Here is a 26,708-nt window from a genome sequence, read left to right as displayed (position 1 = left end):
TTACTGCCTGCCCGAAGACTAAGTCAGTCCTCTCACACAGCATCTCTGCCTGCACGCTGTGTGACTGCCTGCCCCAAGACTAAGTCACTCCCCACACAGCATCTCTGCTTGCAGGCCGCTTGACTGCCTTCTCCGCCACCACCAAAGGGGTCCAGGACATCAGGCGGATTCCTGAATTTTTAAGACCGCTCCCAGCGGCCGCTATAATAATTTTTTGGGTGCGTGTACATGCCTGCCTAATTTTTCTGGCTGCACTGCATCAACACAACAAAAAAAGGCATGTACATATGTCAATTCCCCTTAGTGATCATTACCTTGCCGTGGTGAAGGGGCTTGCGTATCACAATGAAGCAATGACCGACAGCTATATGAGTGTCTCAGGTAGGGGGGGGGGGGATTGCACACCCACGATAATAAGGTTGTTGCTTCATTGTGGACAGACCAAATTCGATCAGCTGGACAGTCACTGTTCTGTCATTCAGCGACCTCAGCCTGGCGACCATATGGACTTGAACACCACCATGGTGCGCACCAGTCCAGCAAGGCAGTCGCTACACAAACACACAGTGAGTTTGGTGTGTCAGTGTGAAGCAGTACACTAATTACACGATCTGATTGATCTATACACATGCAAGATGTTTTAAAGCACTTTATGCCTGCAATTTAGCATGCAATGTGATTTCTGCCCTTAAAACACTGCTGTGCGTCAAATCCAGATTTTTTTCCCCGGGACTTTTGGCGTGTATCCCACTCCTCCATACAAAAACTCAGATGTTAGACCCCTTGAAACATCTTTTCCATCACTTTTGTGGCCAGCATAAATGTTTCTAGTTTTCAAAGTTCGCCTCCGCATTCAAGTCTATTGCGGTTCGTGAAAGTTCGCGCAAACCGAACTTTTGCGGAAGTTCGGTTTCGAGGTTCGCGAACTGAAAATCAGAGGTTCGAGTCATCTCTAGCTGCATTTTTGATCAACTCATTAATTGAAGGGAATGAATCAGGAAAGGTATGGTTCATCAAAACACCAGCCTCCATTTCTCTGTCCATCCTAAACACTAGCCTGGATATGGCTAGAGTTCGACATCTGTGACCTAGATAGAGAAGTCCATTTGGGGTATTGGCCCATGTAAGTCAATTTCTACTTTTTACACCCCAAGGCAGCACCCACCTTGTAATCCTTCTGCAGACCTCTCTTCTATGTCTAACCTTCATGTACAGCAAACCCTTTCAGTTATATACAGACCCTTGGCCAGCAACTCACCATTTCCATGTGTTCTTTTATTTGCAACCTCAGTATTCCATTTGCAGCTTCTTCTTCCATATGCAGCAATACCTCTTCCAAGTCCAGTCGCCCCTTGGCCAGCTGCCGCCCAATACCTAGGCCTTGGTGGCCTTTCCCTAAATCCGGCACTGTGTACGTCAGTATAAATAGACAAGATCATTAAAAAGAAAAAACGGTTTCAATTTTAACAGATTTTTTTTTTATTATGACAGCATTTGTAAAAAAAAAAAAAATAATAATAATTTGTGGAAGTAAATTGCAGCCTGTGATGGTTTAAATCCAATCCGTGTCATGTCTCCTAGATGGGACAGTCATCCTCAGTCGGTGTGGTCATTCATTCACTCAGCCACTCAGGCCGATGCCTCACAGCTCAGACTTGTGGTTCAAAAGGATATTCAAAGTACAAAAAACAAGGATACTTCTCATATACATCCATGCTAACAACCGAAAGTGTGTGAGATGGTGTGACTAGCAGATAAATATATATATGTACATTGTAAGAAAAACAAAAAACTGTACAGCCTTTGCCAGCAGGTATTCCCAAATAAGTTACAGTAAAAATACAAGATTTATTTTATATGCTGACAAAAAGTGCAAAAAAAAAAATAAAAATATTCCATTTACTACTAACCAACATATTGCTTGATTGTCAAGTAATTCACAAGATACCATTGTAAGGTACACCTAAACACTGGGGGCGTTTTACTGAAGGAACAGTGTAGTGAGAAAGAGGGCGTGTCCGATTCAAACATCCAATTAGCTGCAGGGTTATTTAAAAAATAGGTTGTTTTTTTAATTACATATAATTATATACTGTACATATAACCAGATGTTTGTTATACTGTTGATGTTTGTTCACCACAGCTCACTACACTCCCACCATAGTAAATTACCCGCACTGTGTAGTCAATGTCAATGATGTTTGTTCTTCATATATCCGTTCTGAAGTGTGTTCCCGTTCTGATGCGCTGTTCCGTTCTCATGCACTTTTCCGTTCTGATGCGCTTTCCCGTTCTGATGTTGCTTCGGTAGTCGTTGTCCCTTGATGTAGGCGTGGAACCAGAAATTGAGAAACAGGATTAGGAAAATGACTCCATACGACCAGATGACGTACAGGAAGACCGGAAACTGGTAAGGACAATCTTTCATGAAGAAGAACTGGCCAATATGAATTGTGACCATCACAAACTGCGTCTAAGGAGGAAGAGAAACTGTATTATCAGCTGGCTAATATTGTATAAACCGAATCTATCGCTATGTACAGTAGAATCCCGATTATGCAGAACTAAAGAAGCCAACACAAATAGTCAGCAGTACTCCGAGTGGGGAAGGCCAATTCTAGTTTAAAAATAAAAAAAAGTGCTACTGTAGATAAAAAAACACTAATTTTAATTGGCTATTTCTCTTGGTTATCACAAAACTTCTTTTATGTTCCTGTCACCATTTATGGCAATGATATCGGATTCTGAAATAAAGGTGGGTTTTTGCTACAGTGTGTACTTTTCACTTTGAAATTAGAAAATAACCTTTTCTGCATAATTTTTACAATTGAAAACTTTATTAGGGGAGGTTAATTAATTTTATTAGGTAGAGGGTGTGGTCTAAAAAGTAGGTGTGGTTTTAAAGTGGGCATGGTTAAACCGTATATTTTATTATAATTTTAACTATTATTACGTTTTACCCTATTACATTCCCCCATTTGACCAGTGGTCCCCCTCCCTTTAAACTATTTCCGTGAAAGCCTAATGGTGTCCCTATATGCTCCCCTGGCAGGGTCAGCCAAGATCCTCCAACACCAGATATTTCAAGCGGAGTCCCCCCTACCCCAAATTATGCCTGCCCCAGTATAGGTAGCAGAAATTCGCTAAGTATTAGACAGATCCGCCCTCAGTATATGTAGCGAGATGTGCCTGCAATATTACGCCCCCCCCCCCCAGTATAGATAGCCAGATGTGCCCCCACCATTATGTGCACCCCCAGTAGTTGTAGCCACATGTGTCCCTTCTGTCTATCCACTTCCAGCACAATCTGATAATTCTGCCCAGCAATGGCATGCTTATCAATTTGCAGCTATGAAGTGTAAAGCATAATTTTAAACCCTTAGAAACCAGTCAGATGGTTTTAGCTGTTCATTTCATGTTTTTAATGCTTTAGACTATAGAAGAAATTTGATGATAATATCACGCCACTGCTAATCACAGCACTGTGCAGTATAAATTCTGAACTATACACAAAACTTTGTAACGAGCACTTCCAGTATAAGATACAAGATACAGCCTGTCATGTCAAGCTCTGTCCTGATGCTGCAAGATCCGTGGGGGTGATCTGTCTCAGGGTTGATCGATTATATCTCTCTGCACACCCCCCCCCCCCCCCCCTTTTCTTTTCCAAAAACTCACTGATGCTTTTTTTTTTTTCAAAACGCTGCCAGACCTCTGGCCACCCCCACGTGCGATTCCACGGCCCTGCCCAGCTCAGCAACTGCAGCCTAATTGGTGGCTGCTGAGCTGGGGGCGGGCCACGACCATGTAGGTGGGGGTGGCTGAAGAGCCTGGGTAATGAATAACAGACGAGCAGGTTAGTACTGTATATTCTGGCATATAAGACTACTTTTTAACCCTTGAAAATCATCTGAAAAGTCAGGGGTCGTCTTATACGCCCTATCCTGTTACCGCCTCTCAGAACTCGCTGCTGAGGACTGTAGTGAAGCAGCGCAGGCATACATGTGAGATCTGAGAGGCAGAGAAGGAGGTAAATAGGATACAAGGGTGGGCCAGAAGGGTGAAAGACCAGAGTGTTTTATGGGCACAGCGCAATGTATTCTTCCATACCGCTCTGATAAACAGGCAGACAGGGAGAGATGACCAATCCAACCAGTCAATAACCTGTATTCTATATACTCGGTACCACATACAGTACAGCACCAGTATCTGTTCATACACAGCATCAGTATATGATTTTTTTTTTTTTAATTTGGTGTGCGTTGGAAGAATGCCTAAAAAAATGCCAAGTTCTTGACCATAGGTTTAGGGTTTTCACATATAGAGCTTACCCCCTTTTTACTTATTATTTCATTTATATTTGCCTACTTTTGTTTAGCTTACATAAGGTTGCTATGTTTAGGACATGGATGCTGATAGATAAGATTTTTAGGCTGAACAAGATTTGTATGTAACAGCGTGGTGTAGCCGCATGTATTCTGTACCAATGACTCATAGGGGGCGTTTGTTTTGTTTTTTCTTTCCGCGTCATACGCGGAAGTATTTTTGCATGTGAGAGTATATAGCGTCTCCCGCACACGCTAGAGGCCAGCTTCTGATGAGTCATACGTGACGAAACTAGTAAGGCGTGGCCTCTAGCGTGGAGCTGGCGGGGAGACGCGAGTGAACTTATTCGGACGACTGAGGTTTTGTACAATGCGCATTATTGTTTGGAGAAATGTGAGTGCACCTAAATGAATTTTAACGTTTAAATAAAACAGTTTTACGCTATGTTAGCATTTGTATTAAGTTTTTAGGACCTAACATCCGTGGAAGATTTCTCACTGTTACAAGCGCTGTTGCTGGTCTTTTCATGTGATCAGCCACATTATCTGGTGAGCGGCTACCAATATCTTTAACCCTGTTTGGTGGAGGGGTTTGTTTCCACACTTGTGTTGCACTTGTTGGGTGATGAAATAATACCTTTCTGGACGGGATTACGCTATGTGTGCATATCGGTTTTGAGTTCCAGATCCAGTCATTTTGAAGATATTCGGTGACAAGAGTTTGCTGAAATGTGCAGTTGCTGATCTGTCATTTAATCAGCCACCCTTTATGGTGAGAGTATACTGTGTGGATACTGTTGCGGAAAGAGACCCTTCTATTTTAAAGTTCAAACCATTTACTGATGTTGAGAGCCTGCACACTCGATATATAAAAAGTTTCAGTGCTATAGTAACACTAAACGCGATCGCTAAGAAATCGCTGTACTGTCCAGTGATTTTTCCGCGTGAAATCGCAGAAAAATCATTCCCGCAAAAATCGCCTGCGGTTTGTGCTTCTAAGTGTGAATGGGCCCTAACTGCTAAACGTTGCATGCAACATGTTTTTCTTTAACAGCATAATAACCTTTTAAGAAAAATATTTCTTTGTTACAGCGGATACAAATCCTACAGTAAATCTGCAGTGTGTCCACTTCCTGCTTTCATGGAAGCAAACATTGGTGCACACAGGATGTTAACAATTAGCTCTCTGGCATGGCAGTCAAGTGACACAACTGAGGGATCAAATCACAACTTGTGCTTAGTCAGATGAGGGGTACTTAGACAGGCTAAACTCTGTTAATACATACAGGGTGCATTTCTCGGTTTTCCTTCTGTCCTGTGTAGGAGTTCAGGTCCACTTTAACCCCTCCACCACAGGCTGCAATTGTGGTCATGGTTTCAGAATGATGCACTGCTCAACCAGGTTACCATACAGTATCTGCATACAGTATATGAAATGAAGCAGGAGCTCCAGTGACTGATGCCTAATCCCCTATTCACTGTACACCTCTGGTGAGAATGCTGACTAGGCGGATTCTAGAAAAGGAATGTCTGAAGTTTCCACATACCAGCTGAATGGTAGTCATGTACTTTTTCCACCACAGGTACTTCTGATAGGCCGGTCCGAGCGCCGACAGCCCATAGTAGCTATACATGATAACGTGCACGACAGAGTTCACCAATGCGTGGAATGTGCCTAAACCACCTGAACCAGAAGAGACACAAGACATGGTTACACACGGGAAACTAGAAACACAAAGGTCATTGGGGCAAGAAAACTGACAGGTTACTAGATACAGTTACAGAGCACGGCAAAGTCATGACAGCAGACGCAATACACAGACAGGGATTTATATAGGCCCACTGCAAGTTCAGCCTATGAATAACATGGTTTCTAGAACTTTTAAGCCTCATCTACACGCGTAGATGAGGCTCAGATGTGTGATCAATAGAGCCTCTAATGCTACCGTCGATTCCCTGCTCGTTCCCCACGAGGGGACAATGGCAGGGAATCGAGCGAAAGATAAGCGGCGCGGGGACGAGCGGGTATCGAATCCGGCGCACGCGTGAGCGAGCGGGGACGCGGAAGAGGCGATCCGGCGGCTAATCGAGCCGCCGGATCGGAGCCTCATCTACGCGTGTAGATGAGGCTTTAAATTAAACCAGAGACCTCGTATAGGAAAGATTTGATGCTTACTCGGGGCTTCCTCCCGCCCCATAAACATGTGCGAATCCCTCGCCATCCTCAGACGGTCTGCCGTTCAGCAACAATCACTCCCGGTAACTCGCTCACGTCAGTCGGGGTCTTCCAGACTGGACCCCATTGAACCAGTTACTAAGACTGATCGTGGCTGAACGGCAGACCGCGGGAGGATGGCGAGGGATTCGCAAGTGTTTATAGGGCTGGAGGAAGCGCCGAGCTCGCTGATATAAAACAGATGCTGTGACTCCTGCTGTATTTTGCCTGAGGAAGCGGGATGTATGGCCCGTGAAACGCATTGCATTGTTTTTTGGAGTTCCGAATAAATTGTCGACTGTCTGAATCGCAGTCTTTGCCTGTGTCTGTTTGGAGCGGGTAAGACCACCGCTGCCTCCTCTGTTTAACCAGTTGGTTTTTTAAGTTCATTTAATTACCTTTTATTCTTTTGGCACCTCTGTATCTTGTACACTACATTGAGTCCACCCTGGGTGGAGGGTTGTTACCCTATTTTCCTGTCTACAGAGAGCGACTTTATTCCTGATTCTGTACAGGCCGGCCCAGCAATGAAATCAGACAGGTGACATCAGTTTCTAGATGTTTATGCACTTTAAGGCTGTGAATTACGGCTACAGCGGTGCTCAGTGAGCAATTTGGGTGCCATCAAAAGATGGAGTTCAAATTACGATAAAAACAGCGTCATTTGGCTGCCAGCAATAGCTGGAAGCCGAATTACTTCACCCCACTATCCATGGCTGCCTGGAGGTGGAATAGTGACTTTTGCAGGAGCCAGGGTGGGCTGTTTTTTGGCTTTACCCTTCGCCCAAATTTCCCAGCGCCTTAATTACATGTACGCAACGAGGAAGCCTCTGGACGGTCCAGAGGCTTCCCTCTACTTAAAGAGAGTCTGGAGCAAATTTAAAAACCGCTTTTTAGCTTATATTCTACATGGGCATATTTGCCCCTGCTAAAACGCCACTCTCCCGCGGCTGAACCCCCCAAATTCCCTCCGTGGTGTCCGGGGATCGCTTTCTGTTGAGGCAGGGCTAATGGCTGCAGCCTTGCCTCTCAGCACATCTATCAACGCTGATCGCCGCCTCTCCCCGCCCCTCTCAGTCTTCCTTCAGAGAGAGAGGGGCGGGGAGAGGCGGAGATCCGCCGCTGATAGACGCGCATGGAGGCAGAGCTACAGCCATTAGCTCTGCCTCCAGGAAGAGCAAAATCTACGACCAAGTTGGTAGTGGATTTTGCAGGGGGGGACTTGGGGGGTAAAGACCCCTCGTTCAGCCGCGGGATAGCGGCGTTTTAGCAGGGGCAAGCATGCCCATGTAGAATATAAGCTAAAAAACTGTTTTTAAAGTCACTTCAGAGTCTCTTTAACCTATTTTGGTTCCTGGACGTAGTTTCTACGTCCAGGAAGCATGCGCGCTCCCGCGGCCGATCGCGCGCGTGCACGCGCACTCCCGGCCGCGGATTCAGTAGACATGGAATCAATGTGTCGGGCTATGGTGCCCGATCACTGATTCCTTTCCCCCGCTGAAAAAGCGACAGCTTCTCTCGGAAGCTGTGCTTTTTCTGGCTGTTCCCTCCCCGATGCGTCACTCTAAGCGTGTGCTACGCTTAGAGTGACGTCATGTAAACAAACTCATGGCCGCCATCTTGTGGCCAAAAAGTAATACTACACCTGAAAGGAAAAAAAAAATTAAATTAACACACATTTACATTATAAATCTATTGTTTACCTTATAAATTGTTTACATTATAAATCTATTGTTTACCTCCCACCCTCCCAAAACTACACAAATAAAATGTTTACTATAAAAAAAAAAAAAAAAATTACAATAAAAAAAAAAAAAATAGTAAATATTTACCTAAGGGTCTAAACTTTTTAAATATCAATGTAAAGATGAAATATTTCTATGTTTTTTTTATTTTAAACTTGTAAATAGTGATAGATGCAAAATGGAAAAAATGCACCTTTATTTCCAAATAAAATATTGTCGCCATACATTGTGATAGGGACATAATTTTAACGGTGTAATAACCGGGACATATGGGCAAATACAATACGTGAGTTTTAATTATTGAGGCATGTATTATTTTAAAACTATAAGGGCTGAAAACTGAGAAATAATGAATTTTTCCATTTTTTTCTTATTCTTCCTGTTAAAATGCATTTACAGTAAAGTGGCTCTTAGCAAAATGTACCCCCCAAAGAAAGCCTAATTGGTGGCGGAAAAAACAAGATATAGATCAGTGCAATGTGATAAGTAGTGATAAAGTTATAGGCTAATGAATGGGAGGTGAACATTTCTCACGTGAAAACGACGGAACGTGAATGAAGTAAATATTTAAAATTGGGCACTTTTTTCATCACAGGCACACTTTAAAGCCGTTGGCTCGCTTAAGAGGGGTAATAGGAGAGAATAGCCTTCCCATTCAAATCTGCTTTGCTTTGAAAATCTCTAAAAAACGGTGTGTGGGGGGACGCATGTTGTGTATGGGGGCTTAACTCAAATGAGCCGCCGCCTTAATTCTGAAGTGCTCAATGCCACCTATTATCTTCTTACACTTCCACCTTCTAAACTGGAACTTCCACCCTGAAAGCAGAAGTGTAAGAAGATGGAATGCAGCATGGAGCACATCAGAAGGGAGGTGGCGATCTTCTTACACTTCCACCCTGAAAGCAGAAGTGTAAGAAGATGGAATGCAGCATGGAGTGCATCAGAAGTGAGGTGGTGCCTTAGGTTAAGAGTTCGAGTTAACCCCCGTATAAACAGTCCGCACCCCCTGCACACTCCGAGACAACCTCGCTTTTCAGGAGATCATTCTTGTTCACCCTTACTGCATATATACCTCCCCTTTGTGACTATTCCCTACTCATTCTATACAGAATGGCTGGAGGTGAAGGTCCGCCCTCCGACAGCCTAAATGTGATCATGGTGCAGCGATTAAAGGACCACTATCACGAAAATCATAAAATTTAAAATACATGTAAACCACGTACAAAGAAGAAGTGTGTTTATTCCAGAGTAAAATGAGCCATAAATTACTTTTCTCTTATGTTGCTGTCACAGTAGATAGTAGAAATCTGATAAAACCGACAGTTTTTGGACTAGTCCATCTCATCATGGGGGATTTTCAGCATGGCCTTTAATCCATTTAAAGACATACCCTGAACAGGATTTACAAAAAGATGCTGGCCAGCCTCCGTGCTCACTGCACACTTCTTTGGCAGTTGAACAGAGCAACTGATATTCGCCAAGTGCTTTTGAAAATAAAGAAAACCCTAAGAACCCCTCATGAGGAGATGGGCTAGACCAAAACCTGTCGGTTCTGTCAGATTTCTACTACCTACTTCAAGTGAAAGCAACATAGGAGAAAAGTAATGTGTATTTTAAATTTTATGATTTTCGCTACAGTGGTCCTTTAAACTCAGAGGCCGCTTTTTATTGCTAGAAGGAATATTTAGTTCCTAAATCTGCACAGCAATAATTAAGAAGGAACATAACATTTAAAATAAAAGAGATTACCTGCAGCAAACTTGACGCCGAACCACCATGTCCAGGGCATGATGGAGTGATGGTACACATGCAGGAATGTGATCTGACTGTTCTTTTTACGCAACACAAAAAAGATCTGAAAACAGGAAAAATATAAATTGCATCACTGAAGCAAAAAGATCAATACATAAGAGAGCAGACACCTCCCACCCACAATGTGATGGCAACACTCTGACACAGCCATGCTACCAGGTAGGCGCGGCTTCAGATGATAGAGAAATTCATCTCCCCTCTGCATGCCCATTTTAATAAAGGGGGAGTGTGTTAGTCCGACTGGCTGTGAACTGCAAGCTGGTGCTGCTGTGCATATATGAATGGTGGAGCAGGTTTCCTCTTTTTAAGTGTACCTGAGACGAAAGGGTGTAAAAGTTTTATACATCCCTGGGGCTTCCTTCAGCCCCCTCCATGCAGGCTGTTCCCTCGCAGCCATCCTCTGCTTCCTGGATGCTCTGGTAAATGTCTCATTATCTTCAGCCAGTCAGCCCAGGCGCAACCCGCCCACACCTGCTCCCCCGTCGCGCTACCGCTGCTGGGAGCATTCTGCGCCTGTGCAGGAGCATCCAGGAAGTGGAGGATGGCAGCGAGGGAGCGATCTGGGTGGAGGGGGCGGGAGGAAGCCCCAGGTATATAATAAAAAACAAAAAACAAACAAACACCCTTTCAGTTCAAGTTTACGTTAAACTACTATTTTTTTTTTTACAAAACTCCACTGATCTGACTTGAGACCTTGGCAACAGGGTTTTAGGGCTCTTTCACACTAAAGGCTGCGGTAGAAAAGGCTGAAACTCTGCCTTTTGCTCAACGCCAATACATAGCGTTTTTCATATGAAAACTTCTTTTTTCTTCTTTAAAAATAAGTCAACAAGTCAGCTGTAAAACGCTTTGAAAACAGTAGTTGGCGTTTTCCACTGACTATCATTGAAACGCGAAAAGCCAACTTCGGCTGTAAACCGCTTCGAAAAAGCTCCGGGGAGCTTCAAAACGCAACACCCAAAAAAGCTGCTTTAGGTGTGAAAGGTAAAATGGAAGTCTATGGACTTTTATTTTACCTTGGAAAATGCCAACGATGGTCTTGGCTGTAAAACGCCCAAACTAGCCTCTGGTGTGAAAGAGCCCTTAGGGATCTCAATACAAGATCACATGCAATTAGTTCTGGCACGCCGATTCACAGATATAGGTCATTAAACTGTTCCGCACCATGGTGATTGAAAACTACACCCTGTTTGGCAGCCCTCATCACTGAAGATATCAAACCAATAAAAGATAGAATGTTGATTGTTGATTTTTGCAGCACAAAGGAGCTCAAACACAGCACTACCCAACCGTACCAGTTGTATGCCTGATATGTGGAGTGGAGAGCAGTAAAAGGAATTCTGTTTGTACTTACTGTATCAAGTAACTCAATAAACTTTGAAAAGTAGTAGAGCCAACATGTCCACGCCATCTAGACAGGGAAACAAAGGAGAGAAAGAGTCATATCTACTGTACATTCTCAAAAAGCAATGTTCTAAACGGACATCATTCCAAACATTCAGTGTGTACCCAAACAATGTATTGTCATAAACCCGGACAGCCACAGTTTACAGGGCAGCCTATGCAGTACCTTTATTTGTGACATTTCCCTCTATGGCCTCAATTCACTAAGCAGTTTAGACTAGTCTACTGATGGTTTTTAATCTACTGATGGTTTGGTGTAATGTTTTAGACCTGTTTTTAGACCGGGTCTAAAAAAATTCGGTAATTTAGTCGGTAAAGCAGGGGAATGATCAAAAGATGCAATTCACAAAGGCAAACAAGTGGCAACGACACACACTTTTTCCGACAGAGAATAGACCAGCTGATTTCTGTCGGTAAAGTAATTCTGTGGGGTATTTTAGATGCGAGGATGGAACCTTTTGAGAGCTCACCAAAGGAGAAGGATGTCAGTCATAGCTACTAGTTTGTGAATTGCATCTTTTGATCATTTCCCCTGCTTTATCAACCTAATTACCGAATGTTTTAGACCAGGTCTAAAAATAGGTCTAAAACATTTGGTAATTATTAGTGAATTCCCATTTGATGCAACTGATTTACACCAAACCATCAGTAGACTAAAAACCATCAGAGGACTAGTCTAAACTGCTTAGTGAATTGGGGCCAATGTAAGAAACAAGAGATGAGAAATTACGTTTCTATGTCTGATGCAAATTGCTAAAAAACAGAAATCAAATTTAGTAAAATGCCTTTATTATTTACTTAAACAAATAAATCATACCACAGTAGCAAGTCTGGCAATATTGAAGAGTATTTAAAGTAAAAAAAGAGAGCCTGTCATGACTGAAGCCCGACTTTAAGTGTACCTGTGACAAAAAATAAAAAAAAATGAAGGGATTTGAACTTTATCTGGGGCTTCCTCCAACTCCCTTCATGCTGTGGGCTCCCTCCCCATCTCCCCAAACTGATTTGATCCTCCCCTGACCATCCTGGCCATACATACATGACTGAACAAATATATTGGGACAACCAGAGAAGGATAGGAGTGGCCTGGGGAGACGACCAGGAAGCCCACAGCCTCAAGGGAGCTGGAGGAAGCCCCAGGTAAATGCTTTCATTTTATTCATCTCAGGTTTCCTTTAAAGAGAACCTGTACTGAGTAAAAATATTTAAAATAAACACATGAGGTAACTTCAAACGAACATTACATAGTTACCTTGCCATCAGTTCCTCTCAGAAGCTCACCATTTTCTTCTGAAAATAATCCCTTCTAGTTCTGACAATATTTTGTCAGATCTGAAATATATCAGTTGCTGTCAGTAAAATATCAGTTGCTGTCAGTTATAGCTGAGAGGAAAACTGATGTACCAGGTAATGTCCATGTTTCCCTATGGCTCAAGTGGGCGATGTTACAGTTTAACTGTGTGCTGACCAGAAAGCGGTTATGGGTAATGGCCATTTTCAAAATGGAGGACGGAAAATTCCCTTGATCACAGTGAACAAACAGGATGTGGGACAAGAGAAAGACACTGAGGAGTAGACTACATGGAAGGTAAGTATGACTTGTGTATGCTTATTTTGACTTTTAATTTTCAGCTCAGGTTTTCTTTAAAGACCACGCTTTGTTTAGACAGGCGATTGCTCTGCCCCCTCGGAATTGTGTCTGTGGCAGGGTCTTTCAAATCTTGGCCGAGGCTAGCCCCCCCCCCCCCCCCCATCAACATTTCCACAGCCTGCCCACAGCTCAGCAGGTAAGTAATTAACATTGAGACGAGCAATTAACGTTTAGATATCAAGTATTTTTTAGGGTGCCTCCTACAGTGCTTTATAATGCTAGATTCTCGCCACAGATGGCCCTGACTGGCCATTTCTGCAGAGTTTAGTCAAGTGTGTGAATCAGGCTTGAACTACTTCTCCATCCAGATCTGCAAAGATGTAATCCATTCTTAGCTCCTGTTGTGGCTCTGAGTCCTGTGACTGTTACTACAGTTCACAGAGTAACAAGATAAGATCCACCTGGATGTCCTGCTCAGCTAGGGGTCTGACAGGTTCTGCAGGTAATATTGAGACCAGGGATTCCGTGCTCTGTGAGAAGCTTTATGTACAACTTCAAAAGCCAGGGACAAGCTTTTTCCCCATTTTAATGGACGCAGAATAAAGTCAGGTAATTTATGTATGCTCAGTGAGGGCTCGTTCACATCTAGGGCGTTTCCGGCCTTTTTTCAAGAGCAGGCGATTTTCAAAATCGCCCACAAAACGCTTGTGCAATGAATATCTATAAGAAGGTTCATAGATCGTCTTGTCCACTTTGCGCTCCGCAAAGCTGTGCCTGTACCATTTTTGGGTAAATTTGGGACAATGGGAAGCAAAAAAAAAAAAAAAAAAAAAAAAAAAGCAGTGCACAGGCAAGCCTAATAAAAAAAATCGTGCACAAATTCACAAAATGCTTACATTTTTCATACTTAATTTTACAGAAGTACTACAGCTTCCCTTTAAAGGGGGTCGATCACCATATTGTGTGTAGAAATAGCACGTGTTATCAAGAAGTAGTACTTGTGGGAGGGGGGGGGGGGGGGTAACACTTTTTAAATACTTATTTCTCATGTCTGATTGGGGGGGGAAGGGAGGAACACTTTTTAAATACTTGTTTCTCGTGTGATTTGGGGGGGGGGGGGGGTAGGGTGCTGGTAAATTACACAGTTAGTCAACGTTATAAAGTACTGCATGTCACAGCTGTTCTACTTATAAATGACAGTCCAGGCATGCTGGTTGAGTATAGAGCTCTTGGCATCTGCAGAAGTCTCATGTGCACAAGGTCATCCGGATCAGAATTCAGGAACAATGCATCTGTACAATCTGTACAATTTCATTTCGTTGCAGAGGAACTATAAAGTCAAGCTGAGGATATCTGGGATTAACCACTTTATTCTGGCCGGGGACAGCAATACTCGATCCATATACCCACAACCGCAAGACTCAGTTCATATACCCGCATTATGCATACGTCACACCTAACCGCTCACAACATTTTTTTTTTTTTTTTTTTTTTTTTTTTTAAAGGGAACCTGAACTGAGAGGGAAATGAAGGCTGACATTTATTTAATTTTATAGAATACCAATTGCCTGGCATTCCTGCCTCTGATACGATTAGCCATAGACACTGAACAAGCATGCAGAACAGATGTTTCTGACAAATATCTGACAAAATTAGCTGCATGCTTGTTCCAGGTGTGTGATTCAAACACTACGGCAGCTAAAGATCAGCAGACAACTGGTATTTTTTTAAAGGAAATAAATATAGCAGCCTCCATACACCTCTCTCTTCAGGTTCCCTTTAATCATTATTGATTTTGATTTAGCACCATCTTCTGTAGTGATGTACAAGACATGGTTCAGAAGACAAAAAGTACGTACAACAGAAGTATGACAAGAATTGCAAATTTTTCTCCAATAAACAGCAGTTGCAAGAAACAGGTGAGGAAGCCTTGCCTTTTATAATCATACAATACGAGGTGATAGGGGAGGAGACGAGAGGCGGGGTTTTAATTACTATTTATAGAGTGGCAACACCTTTTCTCATCTTGCTTTACAGAGAACAGTGAAAAAGACACACCCCTACCATGTTCTGTTCAAAACTGCTAAATGATAATCACTTCGAAAAAGAAACAGACATGGCCTTGCCGTGGAAACCCAAAACGCTCAAAAAATATGTGCAGTTGCTCAATCACCTAAAAAGATCATTAGTGATCATAAAGGGTGACCGTTTGGGACCAATGACTGTACAATTATCCTGCTTGACTGTTCTCTGGAGAAGAGAGGGCCACGCCCTTCTGATAAGACTACAAAAAAGATAGATGAATAATGATCGCCTTGGGTGATGAAAATGTAGTGTGTGTACGTACATAGGTTAGTCACACTATCGCTAGGGTCACACAATGGAGTGCTTGGAGGCACTTGCCATCACACATGAAATACTTACACGCACAGCTTGCGGTGACTTAGAGTAGTCCACAATGTCACATTGGTAGGAATATCCAGTAGCCCAGCCAGCCATAAGGAACTAGAAGAAGAACAACGTCAAAGTTACATCAGTTTGCAACAAGTATAAAAGGATTTACAACACAGAAGAGTGGAACCGGCTAAAATCATACAAGTAACATTTATTTTCATTGTCTCAAATGAAGGATGACTTCTTGAACTATCGACCTTTGTGTGGGTTTCTCTGCTATGTAAGATTTTTTTATGCCTATAATTAGTTATCAGTGAGTCCTTTTACCCACACAGTGCTATTTCGGGAACGCAATGTGAGTGTCCCCCTCCATGCATTGTGATTCACAGCGGAATTGGAATTGTACTGTACTTTATCTACAAAATGGACATGTACCTGTGCTGCTGATGTTTCATAGCAAATCTGTAGTAGAGTCGGATCCTCACCCAAGGCTATGCATCTTTTAGTGCCTTCCCTGTCCCCTCGTTCCAGCGCTGTCCCCCAGGGAAGTTACCCTGCCTTTGTGAGCCCTTAGAAGGCTCCGGAAGCAAGTGTGTCCCTGAGTGTGCCTGAAGACAAGCGGCTCCCTTCTGCGCATGCAGGCGTGAGTGCGCGCTAACACATGCGCAGTACGGAGCCCATCCATCTTTGGGAGGACTCGAGGAAACGAGTCCTTCCAAGAGCTCAGAACGTATATTCAACCAACTGGGGATGGTCAGAAAATTCAGTCAAAATGCCAATTTCAGAGTTTACGATCGGAAATTGGCTTTCCACAGCTGTAATCAGACCTCAGAAATCGGAAATCCGTCGGAATGCCGCATTACCGCAACTCTTTAGGCCAGTCAAAGAACTCGGGAGCATTGCACCAATCAAGAATGCAGAATTTATCTGTGCAAATTGGATTTCTGAGGTATTTTTAGACCAAACACAAGGATACTACCAAGTTTGTCTTGTGATTTGTTTAAAATGTCTGTTTTCCCATTTCTGCAGTAAACTTTTACATCCTGGGATTGGTCTAATACAACAGAGTATTTCGAGTCAGACTATACTGCATTACAGATTTTCCAAAAGACAATATTTTTTTCTTCTGTGGAAATCGGAAATGTGTTGGAATGTTGCGGTAGTGGTAATTCGCATTTGTGGAAAAAGGAATTTCATCCGAATCAGAAATAGTAATTTCTGACCATCCCTACAGCCAACTGGTCAAACAGCTGTAATGAGGGTTACAGCACTGGAAAGAGGGGACAGTGGGGACTGTGAGGAGACAGGGAAGGCTGAGCCTTCCCTCTCCATAGCTTAAAGAGAAACTCCAACCAAGAACTGAATTTTATCCCAATCTGTAGCAGATACGCCCTTTTACATGAGAAATCTATTCCTTTTCACAAACAGACCATCAGGGGGCACTGTATGACTGATATTGTGGTGAAACCCCCTCCCACAAGAAACTGAGTAGTACTCCTGGCAGTTTCCGGTCAGTGAACCTTGTTGCATTGTGGGAAATAGCGGTTTACAGCTGTTTCCAACTGCCAAAAAAAGCATGCAGCAGCTACATCACCTGCTAACAGTAAAATTGTCACCACGTGATAAATGTCAGAATGTAAATCAGGGATTTAAAAGATTTTACAATGGGCAAACGCTGACTAAATCATTTATACATAATTCTTGTAAAAATGAAGCACTTTTATTACATTATTTTCACTGGAGTTCCTCTAACTTTTTCTTAATTCAGTTTTACTTAAACCTCGTATGAACTATGTGTTGCTGAATGTTCTGATTGCACTGTGCGTTTACCACTCATGCATCTATGCTACCCACTCTTGTCTGTTCTGAGCTCTGTCTGGTACTATGGAAGACGTTGGTGCTGTATAAACAATATTTACTGAAGTCTGAGTCTTGGATAACATTAGCATGAACTTACTTCATAGACCATGTATAAGGAGAAGATAACCATCACTGCGTTGTAGATCGCCATTAGGCCTTTCAGATCAAAAGGTTTCCGGTTCTCCATCAGCCGAGGACCCAGTGATGAGACAAAATAGATATATGCCCCGATGATGATTGTCTGAGGGATCGGAGAGGACATGAGTGGCCAGTCCTCCACACGGGGATCTACAAAGGAAAGAAGACCTTTTGGTTACTTGGTACCGAGGATATGCAGAGCTGGAAAAAGGTCAGCGAGGTGCTACTAATCCAGGGTTGATGCATATTCGATGCCTCTTTTATACACATTTATGTAGCGTGGAAATAGGGCTGCTGCATTCGATTGGTCCATCTCCAAGCGGAAGAAATTAGCATCAACTCAACCATTGGGCGTAACAACAGGTAACAGTAAATTCGGGCGCCTGAGGCTAGTGGACAAATCGGGCGCCGCCATTCACTCCTATAATAAATATCGTTTAATGGGCGCCCGATAGGAAAAAAGGGCGCCGGAGAAAAATAACATTTTAAAAGCGGCGCCCGGAGACTTAATGTTTTATTACTGCTTCTCATGATTACACATTTAATGATTTATACATTTTTAAATATTATTTTTAAACGAAAAACAGTACAATATTTTTTTTTCAAACATTATTTTTAAACGAAAAACAGTACATTTTTTTTTTACATTATTTTTAAACGAAAAAACCAACAGGGGGGTCTTTTAGGTTTAGGCACCAACAGGGGGGGTCTTAGGTTTAGGCACCAAAAGGGGGGGGTCTTAGGTTTAGGCACCAAAAGGGGGGTCTTAGGTTTAGGCACCAACAGGGGGGTCTTAGGTTTAGGCACCAACAGGGGGGTCTTAGGTTTAGGCACCAACAGGGGGGTCTTAGGTTTAGGCACCAACAGGGGGGTCTTAGGTTTAGGCACCAACAGGGGGGTCTTAGGTTTAGGCACCAACAGGGGGGTCTTAGGTTTAGGCACCAACAGGGGGGTCTTAGGTTTAGGCACTAACAGGGGGGTCTTAGGTTTAGGCACCAACAGGGGGGTCTTAGGTTTAGGCACCAACAGGGGGGTCTTAGGTTTAGGCACTAACAGGGGGGTCTTAGGTTTAGGCACCAACAGGGGGGTCTTAGGTTTAGGCACCAACAGGGGGGGTTTAGGCACTAACAGGGGGGTCTTAGGTTTAGGCACTAACAGGGGGGTCTTAGGTTTAGGCACCAACAGGGGGGGTCTTAGGTTTAGGCATCAACAGGGGGGTCTAGGGGTTAGGGGTAGGTACAGGGAGGGTTACTTAGTAATTTTTTATTTTAAACGTTATTATACGTTTCAGTATTTAAACGAAAGATTAACGTTTTTACAATTGCCGATTTAATGCACATTATTTAATGATTTATAACTTTAAAAAACATTTTAAACGAAATACAGTACAATACATTTTTAAACGTTATCCATGCTTATCGTTAAAAACCCGGCGCCCTTTTTTCCCAGCGCCCCTTTTTAACGTACGCGTAACAACAAACCACAGGGCCCCCAGTAAAACTTTGATGGAACCCATCTAATGTTCACAATTCTTCCCTTCCCTCTACTTAATGGCCCCTCAGCCAGCCTGGGCGCCCATCTTGCAAGGGTCATAAAACAAGTGTGGCCATCAGGATCTTCACACCCATAACAAGTGTAGTCATGAAAACACCTGATCTGGAGTATTGGAGGGCGGGAAGATTAGTAGTTAGGGCCCCCCCACAGTCTCAGGGGCTGTTTCCCTGTAGTTACGCCCCTGAACTCAATGTAATTAGCAACTCCTGGACCTTTGATCACACTCCTTTCTGAAGAACACTAGTGAAGTAGAGTGCTCTAGAATACCTGGCCTGGATTTTAAAAAAATAATAGTAATGCGTACTAGGTGTCAAAAGTTTGCATTCCTTGCCTGGGTTGTTCCAGATCATAGTGTGGATCCCTGTAGGATGAGAGGAATGGTAGTCACATGACTGAGGTCTCATGCGCACACCTGTCCTGCAGACTATTGTTTTTACTACATATTCTGTTCAACCTTTGCTCAGCGCACCTCGCAATGACATATTTTCCATTGACAGCAATTGAAGAGCTGTTAGTATTGTCTGAAGTGGGAAGTTCAAAATCAGCTTGCCACAGTTGATTACCATAAACAAATTACTGCAATCTTTTGAGAACTAAGACTTCCCATTTTAAAAACAATACAGTATGAATGTATTGGACATCAGCAAAAAAATAAATAAATAAAAAAAGTCACTGTGTATGAGACTTAGTTTACAGTCCCCTGTTAATGATCGGAATAGAAGGTTCGTTCTTAACCCAAATCTGTTCTCAAATTGTGCCATCTGTGCCATCTCTGTCCCTTGCACCTCATCTATATCCCCCCCCCCCCCCCCCCCCCCGTGCCTCCAGTGCTCCCCCTCTGTCATTTCTGTTTACCTGTGCCCTCAGCGTACCACAGCAAAATGTTTTACCGTTTTAAAAAAAAGTTTGATTTTTTTTTTTTTATAAATAAATTCTCACAAAAACGTCTTTTTTTTTTAAAAAGGGTTCTTTACTTGTCTCCACGGAATAAAACTGACATTTCTGGGCCATTCGTGTTGGCGGGTCATTTGTAAGTTGGGTGTCCGGAAGTTGGGACTACCTGTATACACACACACACACACCTGCTTGGTGGAACATCGGCCTGCCGTGCCCATGCTGAGACTGCATTGAGCGCGTCCTGATGCTGTTGGGATAAACCGCTGCTTCACACTGACTGTGTGATGCTGCTGTCTGCACTGCTGCTAATGCGGTCATTGTCCTCCTCTGATACCCTATGATTTTGCTTAGAATTTGCCCGGCATGATTTGGTGATGACCAATGCAGAGTGTTGGCAGTATTCTTACCTGTCCCAGGTCCTCCCGTGTCTGCTGTCTTTACTGCATGCCGCTGGGCTTCTGCTCCCTGTGTCGTCTTCTTTCCCAGTCATGTGACAAGGTGAAGTCAAACACTAATGTCACATGACAGGGTGAGAGGAAGACACAAGGAGCAGCTCTGTGGCATGAAGAAAAGTCTCTAGACATCGGAGGACACACGTCAGTGGGAAGACAGGTGAAAGCTGTGCTGCTGGAGGCAGCACAGATGGGGGCGGGGGACCTAGGCAGCCAGGCAGGTGGTAGCTCCACAGATTTTCAATTGATTTCATGCTGAAATCGATAAAAAAAAAAGAAATCTGTGTACAGTGTGCGATAGTAAAAGATCCCTCTCTGATCAGAGAGAGATCTATCCGATAGTCAATCTAGTTGCCATCTATAGGTGTGTGGCCACTTTAAGAGTCCATAACCTGACTATGCTAACTATACCTATGCTTGAATCCCCGATGCAGTGTCAGCCTAAGCTGCCTGATCTCCCCCGTACATGCGCATTTATTCTCCCCAACAGCTATTCATCAGCTGAAGCTGAGGAGGCATATCAGGAGAGGGAAGGGGAGGGCAGCACCATATGAAGGGGGCAGTGTAATTGCTTGTGTTACTGAGGGGTGGTCCTCCTACTGCAGCTACCTCACAGTGTGCAAAGACAGCATTCTAGGAGTCCCTGAATGAAAACCTGCTTTTATTATTACACAAGGACATCAAAGCTGGAGTGTACACAACTTTTGGGAAGCATAAATGAGAGTATTTGAGCCCAGGCAGCACGGTGGCGTAGTGGTTAGCACTCGCCAGCAGCACTGGGTCCCCAGTGCGAATCCCAGCCAGGGCACTATCTGTAAGGAGTTTGTATGTTCTCCTGTGTCTGTGTGTTTTTTTTTCAGGCACTCCAGTTTCTTCCCACATCCCCAAAACATACAGATAAGTTAATTGGCTTCCCCCTAAATTGGCCCTAGACGAAGATACATATATAGACATATGACTACGGTAGGGATTAGATTGTGAGCTCCCCTGAAAGACAGTTAAGTGACAAAATGACACTCTGTACAGCGCTGCAGAAGATGTTGGCACTTTACTGGACATTATTCTGCATTAAGATATCACTTTAAAAAAAATAAAAATAACTGTTCACGTGAGGCAGAAACCATTTATTTTACTGTCCAGAGCTCAGAAACTGTTCTTTGAAACTTGACCTAAAAGGACTCGCAAGCCTTCCTCAGCACAACGCATTCCACGCAGTGTGGGGGGTTTAGAATTCCTGGTGTGAGCCCACTTTCTGTTAGCAGTACAGTAGATACTGACAGAAACATTGTCGGCACAGCTTTGCACGCAGCAAAACAACGGACATTCGGCACTTATGCAATTTTAATTGAGGTTTGTGAAAATAGCATACAACCAAGTGATAGAAAATCCAAAGTCCAAAATGCGTACAAATTAGTGCTGGTCAGCTACTTCTCTATGTGCAAATGGTGTTTCATTGAGGAAGCAGTGGACGCCTGTGGTGCAAGGCCTTACGCCCATTTCACGGAGGGATTCTTGGCTTCGTCTGAGGCTAGTGCACGTTAAGAGTGTCTCGAACAAGACGCACTTCTGGTAAGGCCGCTGTGGTCCGCCCCTCTAGCTGGATCACAGCTTTGGCCTACACATTTAGGGCTCTTTTCCACTCGCCGTGATTGTGCCATGCACAATTAGGAATAAAACGTGATCGCGCCGAGAGTCGTGGAGGCCAGCGATTGCGTTTAAAAAAGTGCGCTAGTGGAAAATAAGCACAGCATTTACTTGTCAATCACAGTGCTGTTGCGATCGGCAAAACAGCTGCAATCCGCTTTTTGAAGTGGACTGCAGCTAGTGGTATAGGGCCCATAAGGTTTCCTGCTCTGCACCATTTACAGTGCCAGGAGGAGGGCCTAACATTCACACAGCACTGACAAAGCAGGCGTCCATGGGACTCCCAAACGATAATTCAGCTTTAAAGGACAACTGATTTGAGATGGATATGGGGGCTTCCATATTCCCTTTTAGTTTCAAAAGAGTTTTATTGATTAATTTTAGTAGATAATCTTAACAGCAGTGGTAAAAGTGTCCATTTCAGGACAAGACAGATTATATATATATATATATATATATATATATATATATATATATATATATATATATATATATATATATATATATATATATATATATATATATATATATATATATATATATATATATATATATATATATATATATATATATATATATATATATATATATATATATATATATATATATATATATATATATATATATATATATATATATAGAAGTAAACAGTCAACGTGAACATAACAAAAAACAGGTATGCACATATTCTATGTGAAGGGTAATATAGCAGAGTTGTAATATGGAATCCTTTTCGTACATTAAATCCAGCAACAGAATGGCAATCATAGTGAGAAGGTACATGAGCGGAGGCCAATTAAGTCTGAGACACTCAGCCAGGGCTGCCATGTTTTAATAAAGGTATCAAAGGTGTCATTAATGATTGCGAGGGTCCTTTCAGATATCATTATGTCTAAGATGATGTTGTCAGTCGCTTGGATGGAGAGCGTTATTATTATTATTATTATTATTTATTAGATTTATATAGCGCCAACATATTACGCAGCGCTGTACAATAAATAGGCTTACAGACAATGATAACAGGGTTGACAGAACAATACAGGTAACAGACCATAGATACAACAATACAGGTAATAGCAATAAGATACACAACACAATGCAGATAATAGTACAATGCCAGATCATAAACTGGAATGGTAGTGGTAAAAAATTACCAGTTCCAAATTCTAGGTAAAGTGCACACAGTCAAGTATGATACACAAGGGAAGAGGGCCCTGCCAAAGGCTTACAATCTAGAGGGAAGGGCTGGTGACACAAAAGGAGGGGGTGCATCAAGAAGTTATTGGCAGAAAGGATTAGGGTAGTGTTGAGTTGATGTAGGCCTCCTTGAAGAAGTGAGTTTTGAGTGCTTTTTTGAAGGTGTTGAAGGTGGGAGCGAGCCTGATGGGCAGCGGGAGAGAGTTCCACAGGATAGGGGCAGCTCTAGTGAAGTCCTGCAGTCTGGCATGGGAGTGCGAGATGCGTGGGGTGGTTAAGAGGAGGTCGTTGGAGGAGCGAAGTGGGCGGCCAGGTGTATATCTGCCGACCAGGTCAGAGATGTAGGTTGGGCAGGACTTGTGTAAGGATTTGTATGCCAAACATAGGTTCTTGAAGCTGATTCTGAAGTGAATTGGAAGCCAATGAAGGGATTTGCGTAGGGGAGTTGTGGAGACAGAGCGGTGGGAGGAGTAGATGAGTCTGGCTGCTGCGTTCATGATGGATTTTAGGGGGGCGATGCGGTTTTGAGGAAGGCCTGACAAGAGGGAGTTGCAGTAGTCCAGGCGGGAGATGATGAGGGCATGGACAAGGAGTTTGGTAGTGTCTGGGGTCAGGAAAGGCCGGATCTTGGAGATGTTGCGTAAGTGGAAATAGCAGGCTCTAGCTACGGTTTGGATGTGGGAGGTGAAGGAGAGGGCCGAGTCTAGGGTGACACCCAGGCAGCGGGCTTGTGTGGTTGGATGAATGATTGTGCCATTGACAGTGACAGAGGTCAGTGGGGGGTGAAGCAGCACGGGGCGGGAAGATTAGGAGCTCAGTCTTATCCAGGTCTAATTTTAGGAACCTGGCAGACATCCACGATGAAATAGCTGAGAGACCAGAGGATACCTTCTCCATGGTGGTGGTGGAGAGGTCAGTGGTATGGAGGTAAATCTGGGTGTCATCTGCATATAGGTGATAGTTGAAACCCAGAGAGGAGAGGAGTTTTCCGATGGAGGCGGTGTAAATGGAGAACAGCAGGGGACCAAGAACAGAGCCTTGGGGGACCCCAACTGAAAGTGGGAAGGAGGTTGAGGAGGAACCATTGAAGGAGGTCTTGAAGGAGCGATTTGAGAGGTAGGAGGAAAACCATGCTAGGGCACGGTCTTGGATACCCACAGATTGCAGTGACTGGAGTAGCAGGGAGTGATCAACAGTGTCGAATGCTGATAAGAGGTCTAGGAGGAGAAGGATAGTGTATTTTCCTTCGGCCTTGGCAAGCGTGAGGTCATTGACGACCTTGGTGAGGGCAGTCTCGGTGGAGTGGCCTGGCCGAAATCCTGATTGTAGGTCATCAAATAGGGAGTTAGAGTCAAGGTAATGGGTCATGCGTTTGCTGTATCCATTGCCTTGCGATGTGGGATCTGGCAATTTTTGCTATGTGTTGTGCTAATCGATGAGACGGGTGTTTCCATTTAGGAGGTTTATCTCCCTGGAGTAGAAGCCCTGGATCTGGGCCTAAAGCAGTGCCCAGAGCTGTGTTTATGAGTGCGGTGATCCTCGTCCAGTAAGTTTGAACCACCGGACAAAACCACCACATATGGGACATGTCTCCCACCCTTCCACAGTTTCTAAAACATAAATTACTTTTGCTTGAATCAATGTTATGTAATTTTTGGGGTGTAATGTAGGCGCGGTGGAGAATTTTGTAGTTAGTCTCTATGTGGGAGTAGTATGTACTGCCTTTGGTGAGGGCAGTACAGCATTTGGACCATCTTTCTGGGGTGAGTGTAATTCCCAGGTCAGATTCCCAGGTCTGCATTACTCTAAGTTTGCTAAGGTCAGACCATATTCCCTTTTAAAAGTACCAGTTGCCTGGCATCCTGATGATCTTTCATGCATCAGTAGTGTCTGTCTGAATCACTCACCTGAAACAAGCATGTAGCAAATAAAGTCAAACAACGGTGTGGCGAACATTACGGAAAGTCGTGCGCAATCGCCAACGATTTTTGTATGGTCCTGCACAATTACTGTCAGTCCTGTGTAGAATAACGCAAATACCTTTCTTTTGCTCTTCTTACTGAGAGCAACAGCCCCTCACCCACATCCTGTGTCAGGTCAGGAAAGAATTTTACACGTGGCCAACCCCCCTGGGCAGGGCCATTTGGCTACACAGCTCATGTCCCCAAGCCAGCTCAAACTGGCTGAGATAAAAGTTCCCTCCAAGCTCAGACTCAAACAAAGAGAACTTTAATTTATTAATAATTCAAAATAGGTTTGGCACAGCAAGACAAAAATGACATTTCCTGATACCTAGAAATCAGTTCTATCATTCACCTAAATTACAATTTTCTAGATATCAGGAATCAGAGAAACCACTTTATCTGGCCTGCGTAGAGCGAATGCAATAGAATAGGCATGTATAGCCTCGTTTAATACAGGGTCCCAGGCCGCTTATGAATATAGTCTCGGATTTGCGATGCGCCAATCTGGGGCGGAGTCACACAGATTATTAATAAGTGGTACATTTCTTGTTCTGAGTTTGGAGGTGGCAACCTTGCTGCCAGGAGATAACCCTGCCTTAAACACACCTACTTTCCAGGTAGTGACAGCCCCAAAACCCAGGTTAAGGGTTAACTGAGTGTTCTCGAAGTCCTAATATAATTACAGTAGCGGGCTGTGTAACTCGCTTGGTGGCAGATCTTTGAATTGTATGTGTGAGGTGAATCCGTTGGCATCCGAACGCTCCCTCCGCGAGTCGGTTCATCAAATTGCGAACTCAGGTTACCCTTCGTGATGAACAAAATATAGCCGAAATTTAAAGATATTGTCTATGACAATATTTTGTATTTTTATAGTTTCTTCACTTTTTTTCTGACTGAATAATAGATATGTTAAAATAACTAATAAAACCGCAAAATATAATCTATAACAATGAAAAAGAAAATATATGTACATCATGATAAGCATATTAAAACATTGGTAAATATCACCAATTTTTTAATACAACTACACCTAACCCTACTCTCACACAGAACCCTCCCTCAACCGATAACTAACTCTAAGACCCCCTCTGGTGGGGCCTAACCCTAAGACCCCCTCTGGTGGGGCCTAACCCTAAGACCCCCTCTGGTGGGGCCTAACCCTAAGACCCCCTCTGGTGGGGCCTAACCCTAAGACCCCCTCTGGTGGGGCCTAACCCTAAGACCCCCTCTGGTGGGGCCTAACCCTAAGACCCCTTCTGGTGGGGCCTAACCCTAAGACCCCCTCTGGTGGGGCCTAACCCTAAGACCCCCTCTGGTGGGGCCTAACCCTAAGACCCCCTCTGGTGGGGCCTAACCCTAAGACCCCCTCTGGTGGGGCCTAACTCTAAAACCGCCTTCTTGATGCCCAACCCTAAAACCCTCCTTCTCCGCTACAAATAACATTATTACAAAAAGTGATAACACTTCTAATATAATAAAGCTCAAAATGATAATTTACGATTTTTTAACCACTTCA

At 43.5% G+C, this 26,708-nt stretch overlaps 1 protein-coding gene across 6 annotated transcripts in view; it reads right to left on the bottom strand.

The window, feature by feature from the left end:
- Window positions 1-1,455: 1,455 nt before the first annotated feature.
- The window catches only part of ELOVL7 (ELOVL fatty acid elongase 7), a 162,990-nt gene continuing 137,737 nt past the window's right edge, over window positions 1,456-26,708 (bottom strand). For all 6 annotated transcript variants that reach the window (XM_068271822.1, XM_068271823.1, XM_068271820.1 and 3 more), the window contains 6 exons: window positions 17,444-17,634; window positions 15,517-15,597; window positions 11,452-11,508; window positions 10,035-10,140; window positions 5,873-6,009; window positions 1,456-2,473 (listed from right to left, as the gene is read on the bottom strand). In XM_068271822.1, the coding sequence (XP_068127923.1) occupies window positions 2,192-2,473; window positions 5,873-6,009; window positions 10,035-10,140; window positions 11,452-11,508; window positions 15,517-15,597; window positions 17,444-17,634 (854 nt within the window). In that variant the 3' untranslated portion in view covers window positions 1,456-2,191. The remainder of the gene's footprint in view (window positions 2,474-5,872; window positions 6,010-10,034; window positions 10,141-11,451; window positions 11,509-15,516; window positions 15,598-17,443; window positions 17,635-26,708) is intronic.

Source organism: Hyperolius riggenbachi, chromosome 1, assembly GCF_040937935.1.
Source record: "Hyperolius riggenbachi isolate aHypRig1 chromosome 1, aHypRig1.pri, whole genome shotgun sequence".
NCBI lineage: Eukaryota > Metazoa > Chordata > Amphibia > Anura > Hyperoliidae > Hyperolius > Hyperolius riggenbachi.
The sequence above is the reverse complement of the archived record's forward strand: the minus strand, read 5'-3'. Positions and strand labels throughout refer to the sequence as shown.